Here is a 16,943-nt window from a genome sequence, read left to right on the forward strand (position 1 = left end):
AGAACAAAATAATGTGTACATCAGGTTGGCGGTGGCTATCGTTATATATTAAAGGGGCGATGGAATATTTTGAAACATCTTCTGACACAGAATACTTTTACTGAATATTAGAAAGTTGATAAGAACTCGACCTATTAATTAATAAATCCAGGGTGTAAATAAATGAGTTTATTTGAATGACTGTCAAACTTAGGCATTCATATTTGCTGAGCAATAATAAATCAATGAATAGATGGATGGATATCATTTTCTAAAAAGATGCGGAGTGTAATAATATTTAAACACCTGTAAAGCAAAGGAAATCAACATGACAGTGAGACGATGCGACTCGAGCGCCTTCTGCACCGCACACACGTTCCCTTTCATTTGTACGCGTGTACCATCATTATGTCTTACCCCTGGTGGCATGGGAGCAGAACGTTGGCTTTATTTATTTATTTGTTTATTTATTTATTTAATTAATTATTCGGCGAGTGTCGCGCTATCCGTTCACTTTGGAGGCGGCCGTCGTCCTCCGCTTCTCACCCGCCACCCCCCTTTGACGCATGTACCCCACCTTCCTCGAGCTTCCTCCCCCTCAATTATCGTCCTCCGGCCCACCGTAAGGAGCGCAGTGCGAGTGGTCACACTCCGGATGTGCGCTCGGTCCTTCACATTTCCAGAACGGGGGATGTCACGGTGTGGAGCGCTGTGGACAGACGGACGCCAACAGGGCGACATGGTATACGCGGTCTGCGGCGCGAGGACTGCCCAGAGGAACCTTTAACTAGAAAAAACCGAGGCTTTCTGACTGCTTAATGGTAATTTGAAGGTGAGTCTATTATATGTGAATATACACATGCGAGAGATGCTCTGAATGCAAACGTTATTCTTGCATAAACGTGTATGAGCTCTTTATGCAGGTTAGGAAAAATCCCTGGAACTGGAGTGGCGGTTTTAAAAATTCGCTTACCAATATTTCTCAGATTTTTTTAACAGCCTTCAGCTCCTCTAGACGGAGGTTGTTTGTCACTCCGAAGTGTTCATTCATAAGGGAGTGAAGAAAAACAGCCGGGTCTTGCCCAGAATCGGCGGGCTGGCATGCCCCCGTGAAAACGATACATTTAAATAGCTTCATAGATTCATTTAGAAGCTTCACAGTCTCACACATATGATCTGCGTGCTACACAAAAGCGGCGTTCGGCAAAGGCTTAGGGAGGAGAGACGTTTCCGTTATTCGCCCCCTATTTACGGTGGCCAGTCTTCGCCGTTTTCAAAAGAGCAGCCGCTTTGTAACGTCTGCGGAGTGTCCCACATAACGTCGGTGTGCTACCGAGCGTGTCCGCATCACGTAGCTCGCACGGTAGGCGCATTCGCATATGACAGCCCCAATTCTTTTTTGTTTCGTCATTCGAACATTTTTTAATAAATGTACGTTAATGTATTTAAATAACCTTGCCCATTCTATATAATACACATAACATCACTGCCATATTTTAACTATCGTAAAAAGTGTGTGCATGGTTGCGTAAAATGCATTCCCAATGATTACCGAATTAGTGTACTTATTCTCCAGTGCAACCCTGGAGCTGCTCGTACTTGGAGAAAATAACTGGGCTCTGCTTGTCACCGACAGAAATATCGTTTTGGTGGAATGAAGATAGGCTGGCTAGGTGCTGCAGTGGTTTCTTTACACCTAAAGCATCCTAGTCCCCTTCTCCTCAGTTGCTCGGTGGAGTTGGCATGTTCTCTCTGTGTGTTAGGGGTTTTCTCTGGGCAGTCTGAATTCATTCCTGACTTCCTTCATAGGTTAACTGGCAGCTTCAGAATCTGATCATTGTGTCTGTATGACGACCTTGTGTCCCATACAATGTTTCTTCGTAGGAAACCAAGGTTTATGAGGTCATTTTATGTTTTATAGAGTCATCATTGCCACGTGTATAAGGTACTGTAAAATTATTAATTGAATGTGCTAATTAAAATGCAACATGTTGCCACTCTCTGGTGCCAATGAAAATTATAAGAAGCTTCTATGTTATGTTGTGACGTTTTTAAATATGACATCATTCATTTATTTTTCAAACCACCTAAGCAGATGCAGGAACCAATTCTGAAATCCACAAGGTGGCACATTCATGGACACCATTAGCAAATTAAGGGACTGTAACAATCAAACCTGTTTTTTTGGGAGATTTTGGAAGAAATGAAGATGCGTATTAATAATTAATTTATATAGTGCTTTTTTTAAGCTCCTCAAGGTGCTTTACATAGATAGCAGGAAGCCACTTCAGCCATCACCAATGCGTAGTAACCACCTGGTTGATGCAGTGGCAGCCATTGCTGCACCAGTATGCTCACCACACATAAGCTACAGCGTTAGGTGGTGAAGTGATGGGAGAGATAGCCAGTTAGAGACAGGGGATTGAAGGAAGAATGTGTATACTCCACTTTGACAATTACATTGTGCTTTAGCTCAGAAGCACTAACAGATCTAATTTTCATATCCTGATTTAAAAATGCAACATCAAAGATTTCAAATTACACTTGACCTCAAGGCATATTAACTGCACCCATAAAACTTGGACGTTAGGACCATGGCTGAAGTACATTGAAATGTCTGACATGTTTAAAAGAAAAAAGCCAGCTGTGTTTGGAGAATGGAGGAAGGCAATGGTGCAGCTAATATTTTTAGAGGGACATGCACTATACGGCTTGCCATCGTTTCACTGCTAATTATGGCATTTCTACTGCAGTAGAAATTTGAGTTTTATGTGCTGACTGAAACGTATGCCATGTTGACCACCAGTCTGTATGCTGCATGTATCTGATATTGTGGGGTGCAATGACTGGCAGTCTTTACCTGCTGGAGGCGGCATATGGTATTTACATGTCAGATGGTGGCTTTTTGACGCATGCATTCCTGATACCATGAAAACTTATATAGGCTATTAGCAATGATCATGGCATATTTAAGAAATATTAAACTGCAGCAGTCAACACAGAGGTGCTGTCACAAAATGCAAACTATAATAATTTACTTGGGTTGTTAATTGTTGTGGGGCAGGCTGAGTTAACACCGTAACTAGAAGTCATGCAGTATGTAAGCCACACTTCAGCAGTGGAGCAGTAAAGCTACCATCTAAACAGGGTGTGTCAAAGTGCAGCCTTTTTGTGCATAAGAGAGGAGCACAAAACATAATTTATAAGGTTCTCATGATATGAGTGTGTTGTGGCCATAAAAATGGGGACCCCTCACAGGATTCTTCTTGCTGGTATAATATGTCATTCAGTCCTCAGATAGTTGCTTGTTTATCTGCACGCCCAGCTGCTCTGTAACTCCTTGGTGCCTCCTAATTCTGCAAGAGGATATGAACCTGCCCACAGTGACAGCCACAGAACCCTTTAGAGTTTTTAAACTATTTCTTTATATGTCCATGTACAACATTATGGTACTGTGAGAGTTTTTAGCCATGCTCCCCAAGTCACTTTCTCTAATATATGCCATTTTCCAGAAGAGTGTGTTGTATAATGGTCTGTGTCCTGAACAAGTAGATAGGCTTCATCTACACTGTACATGACCATGTAAATAAGCAAGCAGGTTCAGAAAATGGATGACAGGGTGTTTTAAAGATAATGTAAAATTGCTCAGTGGAAATTAGAATTTTGAAATATATGGTCTTTCTAGATTTTCATAATGCCAAATTGGCTATAGTGTTGTGATGTGTGTTCACTCTGCGATGGACTGGTGCCCTGTACTAGTTGAGATAGACTCCAGCCCCAAACCCTAACCTTTGTGTAGACTGAGCAGGTTAGAAAATGTCATAACATGACATGACCTATTTTCATGATACACATATCTATACCATAGGATACTAATTTAAGATCTATAACGGGCCAACTTCCACAATCTTTTTCATCTTACAACATTTTTTTAAAGTGATCAACCTGAGATGGAACACTAGTGTGTTGCAGGGCCCACTTGCACTTACATTCACACTCACACAGAGTCATTTAAAATGCATATCTTTGGAATGTGGGAAGAAAACAGGAAAAAAAACATGCAGATGTGGAGAGAGTCTGTAAACGCCACATAATCAGCAGACTAGAAATCCACGAGTCGGCAACACTAACTACTGTGCCACCGAGTCATTTTTGAGCAAATCAGCTTTGTGATATTGATGAACATATTGATCTTTACATTCCTTGATTTTCTGAACCTGATGTTTCTAGTACTTTTTGTCCTGTTTGCAGCAAGTCCAAGGCAGGATGCCAGTCCAACAAAGAGCACATTTACACACTACACACATTGGGACAATTTAGTGCTGTCAGTTAATTGTTTTCTGAGATTGTATATTTAAAGTGTACTTTTTGTAATCATATAATAATCTTGGTTTATTTGATATCATCACCCTATTTAAATTGAAAGTGCAAGGTTTTCAAAATGAATAGTAAATTGAATGTCATTAAAGAAATAAAAATAAACAGCTGAGAAATTATCAGTCATACATTGTTTATAAAACAAAAGTTAGGTTTCATGAGGGCAGATCAACAGAAACTTAATTAACAAAGATAGTTAATACAGAGCGGAAATCAGATATAAGCATAGTGAGAACACTTTGTAAGACATAGATTATATACATTTTATTTATCCGTGCATTGATTTTTAAATCTGCTTATTCTAATTTGCGGCAGCCTGTAGGACTACTGAGTCAGAAGTCAACCTATGGAGTGAACATGATAGTACCAGAAGTCAAACCCATACAGACACAGGAAGAACATGCACACTGAACACAGAATACAAACTCCTGGCTCTTTAGCTTCGAGGTGTCAGCGGCACTTACCATTATGAAATCTTTTTACGTATTTTAGCTAGTAGTTTACTTTTGCTGTCCTTACTAGCAACATGAAGCAAACAACCACATCTGTTGTTGTTCTGCCATTGTTGCAGCCCTTATCACATTTGGCTACAGTACATGTGAAAAGCAAATGAAACAAAGTGAACAGACATGGCTGGTTGAGTATACCTCCTATCACAGTTTGCTACCTGTACAGCACAGTAAGGCAAGTAAAGCAAGAAATCAAAATTGAAAAATTAAGGAAAAAGTATCTGATAAACATATTGGGAATTAATGCTGATGAAAGCCTATTTCAAATAATATTTGTCAGCTCTCATTCGAGTAAGGCAAAAGCACCAACCAGTGGCAAGACAGAAGGAGAAAATGTTACACATAAAACGGATGTTTAGTAATTGCAAGCAACAAATGTACCAGAGACAATAAAAATGACTAAAGTAAAAGAGAATGTTAAAGAGCTGTAGATACAAACGGTTACAACAATAAGATAAAATTGATAATGCACAAAATAAAATGGGGCAGCACGATGGCGCAGTGGTAGCGCTGCTGCCTCACAGTAAGGAGACCTGGGTTCGCTGTGGAGCTTGCATGTTCTCCCCGTGTCTGCGTGGGTTTCCTCCATGTGCTCCAGTTTCCTCCCACAGTCCAAAGACATGCATTGGCGATCCTAAATTGTCCCTAGTGTATGCTTGGTGTGTGTGTGTCCTGCGGTGGGGTGGTGCCCTGGCCAGGATTGGTTCCTGCCTTGTGCCCTGTGTTGGCTGGGATTGACTCCAGCAGAAACCCCGTGACCCTGTGTTTGGATTCAGTAAGTTAATAGATGGATGGAGACCCCCATGACCCTGTTTTTGGATATAGCAGGTTGGAAAATCACTGACTGACTGACAAAATACAACTTTACTAGTAGTCTAGTCTAGTAGTAGTAAAGAACAAAAACACAATGACTAGTGATGCAACTAGATATGAATAAGGAATACAAAATCAGAAATGGTAAAAATAGCAACTTGGACTTAGAAAATAATTTTGCAGTATAGGAAATTAGTATGCAAATGCATTAGACAAACTGCATAAACCAGAATATACTGCTGAAACCGAAAATGGAAACAGAAATGGAATGTGTGTGTAACCAACTTGCATTCTTCATCCCAAAAAGAGGAAATGTGGGGAAAATGAATTGTTTGATTGGTAGAGCAATATGACAGGACACAATAACTGACATTAACAGAAAATAATCACGGCAGTACAGATCGCATTTAACAAACCTCTCTTCTATAATTAGTGCTGACCCTGACAACGATAAATAGCAGCTCCAGTTAACAAATGCTGACTTCTTAAACTGTTGCACACTAATTTTGTACAAAAAGGTTAACATATCTAGTACAAGCCAGTTTCTTACTATAGAAAATAGATTTAACAATTACTGTTTAACCTCAAATGTCATAGATGGAGGAAATCTAATAAATTTTAATAATGACAGGGAATTGCTGTTATGGCAATATAAAAAAGCAAATAAATAATTCATAGCAGTAATCATTAAAAGGAAGTACAATGGCTTTCACTAATGATTAAATGTGATTGACTGCGGTTGAGATTTCTTTTCAGAATGTGATGTTCTTGAGTCGACACACAGTACATTTCATTATGATAGTAATGTGTGATTGAGGCATCCTTATCCTGCATTTTGGAATTCTTATTTTGGTACAATTCATTATTTCAGATAAAATGATGAACAGCATGGTGACCAGTGCTGCTGCTGACTGGGATCAAATCCACTCCACCAACTGACAGTGTAGTTTGCATGTTTGCCCTTTGTCAGGGTGAGTTTATTTTGGGAACTTTGTTTTTATGTCATGTCCCAAACATGCACATATTGGGCGAGTTAACAAGTCCACATTGTTGAAGCGCAGTTACCCTACACTGGACTGGGTTGCTGTCCAGAATTCTTTTCTGCTTTACATTCAGACTCAATACTGCCAAAGTATGCTGCAAGATCCCACTACTCTAAAATTAAGGGGCTTCTTTAAATAGATTTTCATATTGACTGTAACACATAAGCAAATTCTATCATTTTTAATAAAAGATTTGTTTTATAAAATATGTCAAACATTTTCCATAGGGGTAATGTGATAAGAAACAATGAATTTGTTTTATACTGATCCCTAGGTAATTTTTTGTGTTATAATCAGCAATTGTAAGTCCTGTATTTGACCCTTGAATAATATGACTGGTGGTTTGCGGTAACACAGCGGCACATCATAATGGGAGCAATTGCATTATTGTGGTTTCAACTGAAGCTTATTTAAGATGAATTTTATCAGAATCCATAGTCTTAAACAACTGCTTAACATGCCAGTTCAAAAACTACGGAATATTGACATGATGACCCTGGTTACTGTTGACTTGGTTTTATTCTTATCTATTCAACTACACAAGGTAGTCTTAATTTGGCCTGAAATACTAAGGCATATTTGGTTTGAATTCTGCAGGAAGATGGACACCTCACCATCCAAACTTGGACCAAAGAAAAGAGTGAAGATTCACCCTAAGACAGTCACTGTTAAGTATTCATCCCATTACCCACAACCTGGAGATGACGGCTACAATGACACTCTGTCTTTTGAAGAAAGTGGAAACTTTGTAGATGATAATCCCAGCAACACTTTGCTAACTGAGGGTAAAAGATATGGAAGGACTTTTTTTGGCACAATGGATGCCCGTCCCAAGTCCCTGGATGAGCCAGGAGACAACGGAATCAGTCAGCAGCTACAGGGCTTTGCAGATAGCTCCGTGTTCAACTCCAGAGTGACGTGGGCAGCCCTGTTTGGAGCTGCCCTGGCTCATGGATGCGTTGCTCTGGTCACCAGACTGGCAGCTGACCGCTCTAATGTGCCGTCCTTGGAACTACTCTTTATTCGTTCAGTCATTCAGGTGTTTTCAATAATTGTCGTCTTTTATTACCAAGAGCCCCCACTTGGACCTAAAGGATACAAATTGTGGCTCTTTTTCTATGGAGTATGCAATGTCATATCTATTACCTGTGCTTACACATCCTTTGCAATCGTGCCACCTAGCAATGGCACCATCATGTGGAGGGCAACAACTACGGTGTTCAGTGCCATATTAGCTTTTCTTCTAATCGATGAAAGATTGGCTTACACAGACATTGTGACTGTGGTGAGCAGTGTCTTTGGCCTTTGTCTTGTAATGATTCCCAACATTGTAGATGAAGATAAGTCTTTATTGGGCTTTTGGAAAGAAGCATTTGGATACACCATGACTGTCATGGCAGGGTTAACTGCTGCCCTGTCCATGATTATTTACAGAGCCATTAAAGACAAGGTCAGCATGTGGACGGCTCTTTTCACATTTGGATGGACAGGTACAGTTTGGGGAGCTTCTACTATGTTTGTCCTCCAAGAGCCTATTATACCTTTGGATGCAGAAACCTGGGGCTATCTTATTGCCATTTGTATTTGCTCCACCGTTGCTTTCTTAGGTGTATACTATGCTTTAAATAAATTTCATCCAGCTCTGGTGAGCACAGTCCAACATTTAGAAATTGTGGTAGCCATGACCCTTCAGCTTTTAGTGTTACGTATGATCCCCTCTGTTTATGATGTCATTGGTGGTGCCATAATAATTCTCAGTGTCTTCATCCTTACAGGATATAAGCTTTATTGGGTCAGACGAGGAAGGAGGCAGGATTATGAAGAGATACTTGATTCTCCCATTAAGTGATTGCAATAGATTATTTTCTTTGTTTGAAATGTCTGTGTTGCAGTGGAAGATTCAGATGAATATTTGAATTAATCTTATTGCTCATATATGTACTGTACAAATATATTTTGTATTGTGACGTCAAGAGTACCAATTGTGTATTGCTCTTTATAACTGTTTAGTGTCAAATAAAGCAAAGAGCAAAAATTGCAATGTCTATGTCCCAATTTCCTGGAAGCAAAAAAAATTAACAATTCAGCCCAATGCGACAAACACGCTTCAGGTGGACTGCGTCTGTCACTTGAAGTAGATTGCACAACGGATTGGGGTGGATGTAAAAAGAAAGCAGGTTTTAAAGATCTGACAAAGCATGACAAATCAGTCAGCCAGCCTTTTAATATATGCAGCAGCCTTTCTAATAAAAATGTGCACAATCAAGCTTTCAGGGTGAGAGGAAAATTTCCAAGTTTAAGCCAGTTTAGTGTGAATGAATAATATGTGCTTCAAAGTAAGCATCTTCAAAATCATTTTAACCCTGTTGTTGTTGCAGCTAAGCTTCAAGGCCTAAATGAAGCTCTTGGAGCTCAGCACCAAACTCAACTGAGCTTTCAGTTCTGACCACGTACAAGTTGGTAACTAAACTTCTATGTATACTCTTTATCTGGCACCATGAAACAAAGGCCATTGTGGAACTTCAGTAGAGACAGGAAACAAGTGTCAGTTTCTTCATTGAGATGTTAGAGATGAAATGTGTCATATATACTGTAGTAAACCCAAACAGCATTTTTTAAAACTGCTGTGCTGTCTGACCACCATGACAACATTAAATCAGATGGCTAAAAGCTTGTGTCATCTGTGTGAACATCTGTGATGTTTTAAGGTTTGCCATGCTTAATTTCTCTTGTATTCCATACTCCAACTTTGTAGAATGCAAGCAGGTTATGTAATCGAGCCTGAAATACTCACCCAAGTGATTATAAAACTACAGAGATGTTAGTTATGCAGTCTGTCTTTTTCTTTACTTCATGATATTCATTTGTTTACTTACTTATTCAGTTTGCTGATCCAAATCACGGTCATTTGGGCAAGAGTCTTTATTTGTAGCATCAAGTTCAAGCCTTTCAGACACATTCATCCACACATCAATACTCACATACTCTGAGCCAATTTGTAGCTGTCATTCAGTCTAAGCCGTCCATTGTTGGGATGTGGAAGGATATTGGAATACCAAGAAAAAAAAATGCAAAAGTGTGCCAATTCCACAATGACGGTGCTGAAGCAGGATAATAGTTAAAATACACTCAACTACACTTAGACGTGCTGTGCCTTCAGAATTTCAGAGTGGCACAGTGGCATATTTCACATGCAGTCTTTGACCATGTTTACATGTGTAGGTTTTTTTCTGGGTGACCATGACCACCAAATCCGTTTCTTATGACCACCACATCGCTTACTTTGCCTTACATACCAGCTGCACTATTTGGCAGCCACCTGAAGTTATTGTTTTCTCTCTGCTGAAGTCTGCAAATAGTCTTCTGATCATCATTCTTGGCTTAGCCATCGACTCACATATTTCAGTTAAATCTCACTTGAGGGCCTTTGCTACTTTTTCAGCAAAGTTTGATGTGACAGTTGTTCTTGTGTTTAGCTTGATTTAACACACACGCACACACAAATGCTGTATACAGTATATATATTATATATACACTATATATATTTTCTTCAATTAAATTCTTCACAGCCTCTCTTTCAAACAATCATTATTTCTAAAACAGTATTCTTTTTCTTTCTCATCTCCTTTTAATGTCAGGCTAAGCAGTACTTCCTGAGACTTCCTAAGCTATTTTTTATATATAAACATACTGTATAGTATGTGTATATATAAATATATATATAGGGCATATATAATAATAGCTATCTGTTGCCTGCAGCTCTGCCCACATAGTAGTGAAACAGAACAAGCTTTAAAAATCAATTTAAAAAAAAGTGTAATTCTGGCCAAGTGGAAGGTAGGTGCGCTCCAACGTCAAACGTTGGCACTGTATCTGATTGTGTTCAGCTCTGATGGGAGAGTGTCCCCCACTTGGGGAGAAAAGTACTTGGCCATAATATCTCTGGCAATCAGCAGCTACCCTCTAAAACACACATAGATAGCTCTGATCTCTCTCAAACATGTCAAATGTTACTCTTTAACATTCTGTAGATGATAATGTTTGTTGAACAAACAGGTATTGCTAGCTAAGTGGAGGCAAGGTATGCTCCAACACATGGTGAATCGAATCGAATGGAGGCTGGCTTGTGAGTGAGGAGGGCCTTGTGCCTCCTCCAGACTGCAAGGGGGCATCCGCCCTGGTTATGTTGGGGGCCAGGCGGCGCCCCAGTGCCTGAATATCCGTGGAGCCCAGCACTTCCGCCACACCAGGAAGTGCTGGGGGGAAGACGACAGGGGACACCCGGACGGCTTCCGGGTGCGCAGTCGGCACTTCCTCCACACTGGGGCGTGGCTACGGAGGAATGCGGGGAAGCAGCTGGAGCCCATCCGGGTTCCTATTTAAGGGGCCGCCAGGAGAAAGGCATTGAAACTGAGAGGCCTGGACATTGGGGAAATGGTGCTGGAGGCACTGGGGTTTGAGGTGCATGTGATTGTAAATATAATTGTAAATAAACAGTGTGTGGTGGATCCAACGATGTCCGTCTGTCTGTGTCCGGGTTCAAGTTCACAATATATATATCTATATATATAGATATATATATACTAGACATTAAGCCCGTTACAATAACGGGCACTAGAACAGTAGTGCATAAACATTAGTAGGAACAGTCTATATTAAATGGCAAGGGACCCTGTATGTGGCTGTAATATGCGTCACTGTATTGTGTTCCTTTAATTTTCTCTCTCAGTAATACTGGTTTGTATTTCTGTAAAATGGCTGTAATTTTGTTTGAAAGTAATACAGTGGAACCTCGGTTCACGACCATAATTTGTTCTAAAACCCTGGTTGTAAACCGATTTGGTCGTGAACCGAAGTAATTTCCCCCATAGGATTGTATGTAAATACAATTGATCCATTTCAGAATTTATGAACTGTATGTAAATATATATTTTTTTAAGTTTTTAAGCACAAATATAGTTAATTATACCATTGAACGCACAGCGTAATAGTAAACTAAATGTAAAAACATTGAATAACCAAATATAGTTAATTATACCATTGAACGCACAGCGTAATAGTAAACTAAATGTAAAAACATTGAATAACACTAAGAAGACAAGGATGCCCTTTGTCACCACTGCTGTTTGCAATTGCCATTGAACCACTGGCAATACATTGTCGAAATACCGATCAGATAAAGGGGATTAGCAGAGAAGGACTGGAACAGAAAATCTCATTATATGCAGATGACATGGTACTGTATATATCGGACCCAGAAAATTCTGTGCCTGCAGTCTTAGCAGCACTCACAGAATTTCAAAAGCTCTCTGGTCTCAGAATTAATCTGAATAAAAGTGTACTCTTTCCGGTGAATTCGCAAGCATATAATATTAGATTAGACACCCTTCCTTTTATCATTGCAGAACAGTTTAAATACCTCGGGTAAACATCACAAGTAAACATAAAGCTCTTTATCAACAAAATTTCGTCGTCTGCATGGAAAAAATTAAACAAGACTTGCATAGATGGTCAACCCTTCATCTCACACTAGCTGGAAGAATTAACACTGTTAAGATGAATATTCTTCCTAAGCTCCTTTTTTTATTTCAAAACATACCAATATACATTAATAAATCGTTTTTAAGCAATTAGATTCAACAATAACCTCATTTATTTGGAATTCTAAACATCCACGCATCAAAAGCGACTCTACAAAGACAAAAGGTAGAAGGCGGTATGGCTCTACCTAACTTCCAGTTTTATTACTGGGCGGCAAATATACAGTCGATAAGAACCTGGACACAAATAGAAGAACATACACAGGCATGGACCGCAATAGAAGTAAAATCCTGCAGTACTTCTTTGTATTCCTTGCTTTGTGCACCAATAAACACACGTTATCGGCAATACACTAATAACCAATTGTGCTCCACTCACTTAGAATCTGGAACCAATGTAGAAAGCATTTTAAGACGGAGAAGCTTCTTTCTGTGGCACCCCTGCAAAAGAACCACCTCTTTCAACCCTCACAAACATGTGCAGTTTTAATATCTGGAAAATTTTGGAATTAACTTGCTTAGGATCTTTATATAGACAACGTCTTTGCATCCTATGAACAATTACATTCCAAATTTAACATTCCAGCTACAAATTTCTTTTACTATCTTCAAATCAGGAACTTTGTTAAACAGAACCTTCCAGATTTTCCTCATCTGGCACCCTCATCCACGCTGGAAAATTTATTGCTCAATTTAAAGGAGTTAGACTCCATCTCTACAATATATAAAATCCTTTTACAATCCCTTCCTTTCAAAGATCCAAGAGGACACTGGGAAAATGATCTCTCAATTAATATATCAGAAAAGGAGTGGAAAGTAGCAATGCAGAGAATTCACTCGAGCTCCATATGTGCAAAGCATACAATTATACAGCTCAAAATTATATATCGAGCACATCTGTCTCGACTAAAACTCTCCAAAATGTTTCCAGGACATGATCCAACCTGTGAACGCTGCAAATTAGCTCCAGCCTCACTAGGTCACATGTTCTGGGCCTGCACCAAATTAACATTATTCTGGACAAAAATTTTTAATTACCTCTCAGACAGTCTTGGACTCACAATCCCTCCTAACCCATTAACAGCTGTGTTTGGGGTTCTTCCAGAGGGTCTTAAAGTGGAGAAGGACAAACAAATTGTGATTGCATTCACTACACTTTTGGCACGCAGACTTATTCTGATAAACTGGAAGAACCCAAACTCTCCTCTTTAAGTCAGTGGGAAACTGATGTGTTATATTATTTAAAATTGGAAAAATCAAATACTCAGTTAGAGGATCTGTGCAGACTTTTTCAAAACATGGCAGGATCTAATCAGTAATATTTTGAAATAAGTTTATAAAGCACAGAGAATTTGTTGATTTAGGTATTTTTAAAAGCCTTAAATTTTACACGTTTGGCTTGTTCTCTCTCTCAAGGGTGGGGATTGATCTGTTCTTAGCATAATTCTTTTTTTTTTTTTTTTTTTGTAAAAATGTGATTGCTATGTATTGATTGTAATAAAATTAATAAAATAAAAAAAAAAAAAAAAAAGAAGACCTTGAAGAACAGAGAAAGCTAACACTGCAAGAGTTCGCGCTATAGCCTTATGACCCGCTCGCTAAAAACACTTTTTTTAATGAGTTTTAAGCACAGGAAATAAAATGAACATTTGAAAAATCCGTAATTTAATAAACAACCAAGAAAAGTAACATTGCAACAATGCACGCGCATCTGTGTGTGTGTCTGTCTGTCTGTCTCTCTCCCGCGCGGGCCTGCATGTGTGTGTCTGTCTCTCGCGTGTGTCTCTCTCTTAAGCGCATGCCTCTGTGTCTATGTGTGTGTGTGTCTGTCTGTCTCTCTCTCGTGCCTGTGTGTGTGTGTCTGTCTGTCTCACGCACGCCCGTGTGTGTCGTGTCTGTCTCGCGCACACCTGTGTCTGTCTGTCTGTCTGTTTCGTGCATGCCTGTGTGTGTGTGTGCATCTGTGTGTCACGCGCGCCTGTGTGTGTGTGTGTGTTTGTCTGTGGCGTCGCTGTGTGTGTGTCTGTCTCTCTCTCTGCACAGGGAATGCACAGGAAGAGACTGAACACGTGCCGTGTGGCCCTGCGCATGTGTACTTCACCGGAAGACACACACACGGACACCTGGACACACACAGGGGTTTTATTAAAGAGGATATATAATGCAGTATATATAAAATGAATAGCTTAATGACCTTTACCTGTGGGCAGCAGGGTGCTGCAGTGGTAGTGGTACTTCCTTGCAGTAAGGAGACAAGGATTTGCGTCCCTGGTCCCTCTGTATGAAGTTTTCATGGACTCCCCATGACGCACTGTCCAGGGACTGTTTCTGCCTTCTGCACTTTGCTTGGTGGGTTAGACTCCAACAAAAACATGACCCCGTCCAGGATTAAGGAGATTAGAAAATGACTTGACATAACATTTTGCTATGCTGATAATGACACCTTGTCCTCCAGCTAACCTGAATCTTTCCATTAATATGTCATAATTTCCCCTGATCCTGTCAACTTCACAAAATTCACAAAGGGAGAACCTGCAAACTCCACAAAGGAATATTAAGGCACCCTTCATAAATACAATATAACTAACCAATTATTAAAATAAAATAGATTTGTTAATACATTATGACACCATCAGTTTATCACATTAATACTGAAGTTTATATTTACAGCTGTGGGCGGCACGGTGGCGCAGTGATAGCGCTGCTGCCTCACAGTAAGGAGACCTGGGTTCGCGTCACAGGTCCTCCCTGCGTGGAGTTTGCATGTTCTCCCTGTGTCTGTGTAGGTTTCCTCCCACAGTCCAAAGACATGCAGGTTGGGTACATTGGCGATCCAATATTGTCGCTTGGTGTGTGTGTGTCTGTGTGTCCTGTGGTGGGCTGGCGCCATGCCCAGGGTTTGTTTCTGCCTTGCGCCCTGTGCTGGCTGGGATTGGCTCAAGCAGAAACCCCGTGACCCTATGTTAGGATGTAATGGGTTGGAAAATGACTGCCATTTACAGCTTTTGGATTTAATTCTAATCAAGTTTTGGCATAAAATGTACCCTACACTTTAGCTCAGTTAATCAGGTTATTGTCTTTACAAATGTAACTCCATGTTTTATTCATGAGAATTCAACAGAATTCCAAAGGTTAATCAAAGACTTCCCTACACCAGAATGTTGTGAATGCTGTTCTCCTTGGCACTTCTCATGAGCTAAGCCAGCTCCAAACCCATATGAGTGGTACCAGTACAAGTACTTGAAATAATAAACATTTCACTTTCATTTTTCAGTCATCATACCCCAGATATTCAGGAATAGCAGAAAGCAGCATGGTTTCAGCAAAATGACCGAGCAAACTTAATTTGAGGGAGGCTTGTTTTAAGCTGCCCTGCTTGATTTATTCCAAAGAAGGCATCCAGAGGTTTTAAATACCATGTAGGAGAAGGAATTCCATCCCCCTTTCTGTTGTGTAAGCACTTACTGCTGGACAGTCAAATTCAAGTTGTTTTATGCATTAAAGGGTATAGAAGTGGCCAATGCCACCCTCAACATAGGCAAAGGTGATACTCTGTAATTTCTTTTAAATGTTCAACCACAAAACAATAAGTATATAGAAAACTAAAGCTCACATGGTACATGGCCGATCCATTAAATCCCACACCAATACTCACTCACAGTATTGAGTTAACCTCAGATGCTTGTCTCTGAGCTGTAAGGGAAAACCAGAAAAGTCACAGGAGCACTGGGAGAGCATATAAAATCTACACACTGCATTCAAGGCTGAAATTTAACCCCAAACTCTGGAGCTGTTGCACAGTAGTACTGTTCACTGTTATATCATAAACAGTGGCTTCCTACACAAATTATGTAGTACAAGTCCAGGAAATCAGCTGTGTCCTTTATATCAAACACTTACTGAATCTGATGTTACTTTGCCCCCTAGTGGAGAGGAAACAGTTTAGTAAATCACTGATCATTTCACTTTTTTATCTTTGAATACTAAGCATGGTGTTTACGTATAAGATAAACTTCCATTAAGTAAAGCTATTATTCTATTTCTGATAGATATTTTCTGAGATTACAGCTTCTTGAATAAACAGCAAATAAAATGAATGTAACAATACATTATTCCACTTGGGTTTTTTTGCTTATTTTTTAGTAGAGATTCGCTGAACATAATGAACACAGAACCTGTGTATCTGCTGTATGTCTCTCAGGTTAATGAATTCTGCAGGCAGTGTGACACTGTAGCTAGAGCCACAGGCTTGAATCTGCCAGGGTACAAATAATACAGCTGGCTTGATGAGTGAGTCACCTATGTTATTTGCATAGAAAATGTAAGAATGTAACATAAAAGCATGCATAACGTTCTCAAACACATTTCAGCACTGCAGGAAGCAGCCCAAGTTTTGAATGGGTTTTGTTTCACAATCCTGTCCAGGGTGCGGTTATCCCTATTGCTTGTCCACCGTTTTCTACCACATCTTGTCCTTCCCTTCGCCTCTCTATTAATGTGCTTGGACACAGAGCTCTGTGAATAGGCAGCCTCTTTAGCAATGACCTTTTGTGTCTTGCCCTCCTTGTGCAAGGTGTCAATGGTCGTCTTTTGGACAACTGTCAAGTCAGCAGTCTTCTCCATGATTGTGTAGCCTACAGCACTAGACTGAGAGACCATTTAAAGGCTTTTGCAGGTGCTTT

At 39.9% G+C, this 16,943-nt stretch overlaps 1 protein-coding gene across 2 annotated transcripts; it reads left to right on the forward strand.

The window, feature by feature from the left end:
- The first annotated feature begins 371 nt into the window (after positions 1 to 371).
- LOC120534214 (solute carrier family 35 member G2-like) lies at positions 372 to 8,762 on the forward strand. 2 transcript variants are annotated; one of them, XM_039761626.1, is made up of 2 exons: positions 372 to 811; positions 7,319 to 8,762. In XM_039761626.1, exon 2 carries the CDS (start codon positions 7,323 to 7,325, stop codon positions 8,568 to 8,570), a length of 1,248 nt encoding a protein of 415 aa, XP_039617560.1. In that variant the 5' UTR covers positions 372 to 811; positions 7,319 to 7,322; the 3' UTR covers positions 8,571 to 8,762. The 2 variants fall into 2 exon arrangements, with proteins under 2 accessions (XP_039617560.1, XP_039617568.1); XM_039761634.1 differs by lacking the exon at positions 372 to 811 and adding an exon at positions 6,500 to 6,649.
- The last annotated feature ends 8,181 nt before the right edge of the window (positions 8,763 to 16,943 follow it).

This window comes from Polypterus senegalus, chromosome 1 (genome assembly GCF_016835505.1).
Source record: "Polypterus senegalus isolate Bchr_013 chromosome 1, ASM1683550v1, whole genome shotgun sequence".
Classification (NCBI taxonomy): domain Eukaryota; kingdom Metazoa; phylum Chordata; class Cladistia; order Polypteriformes; family Polypteridae; genus Polypterus; species Polypterus senegalus.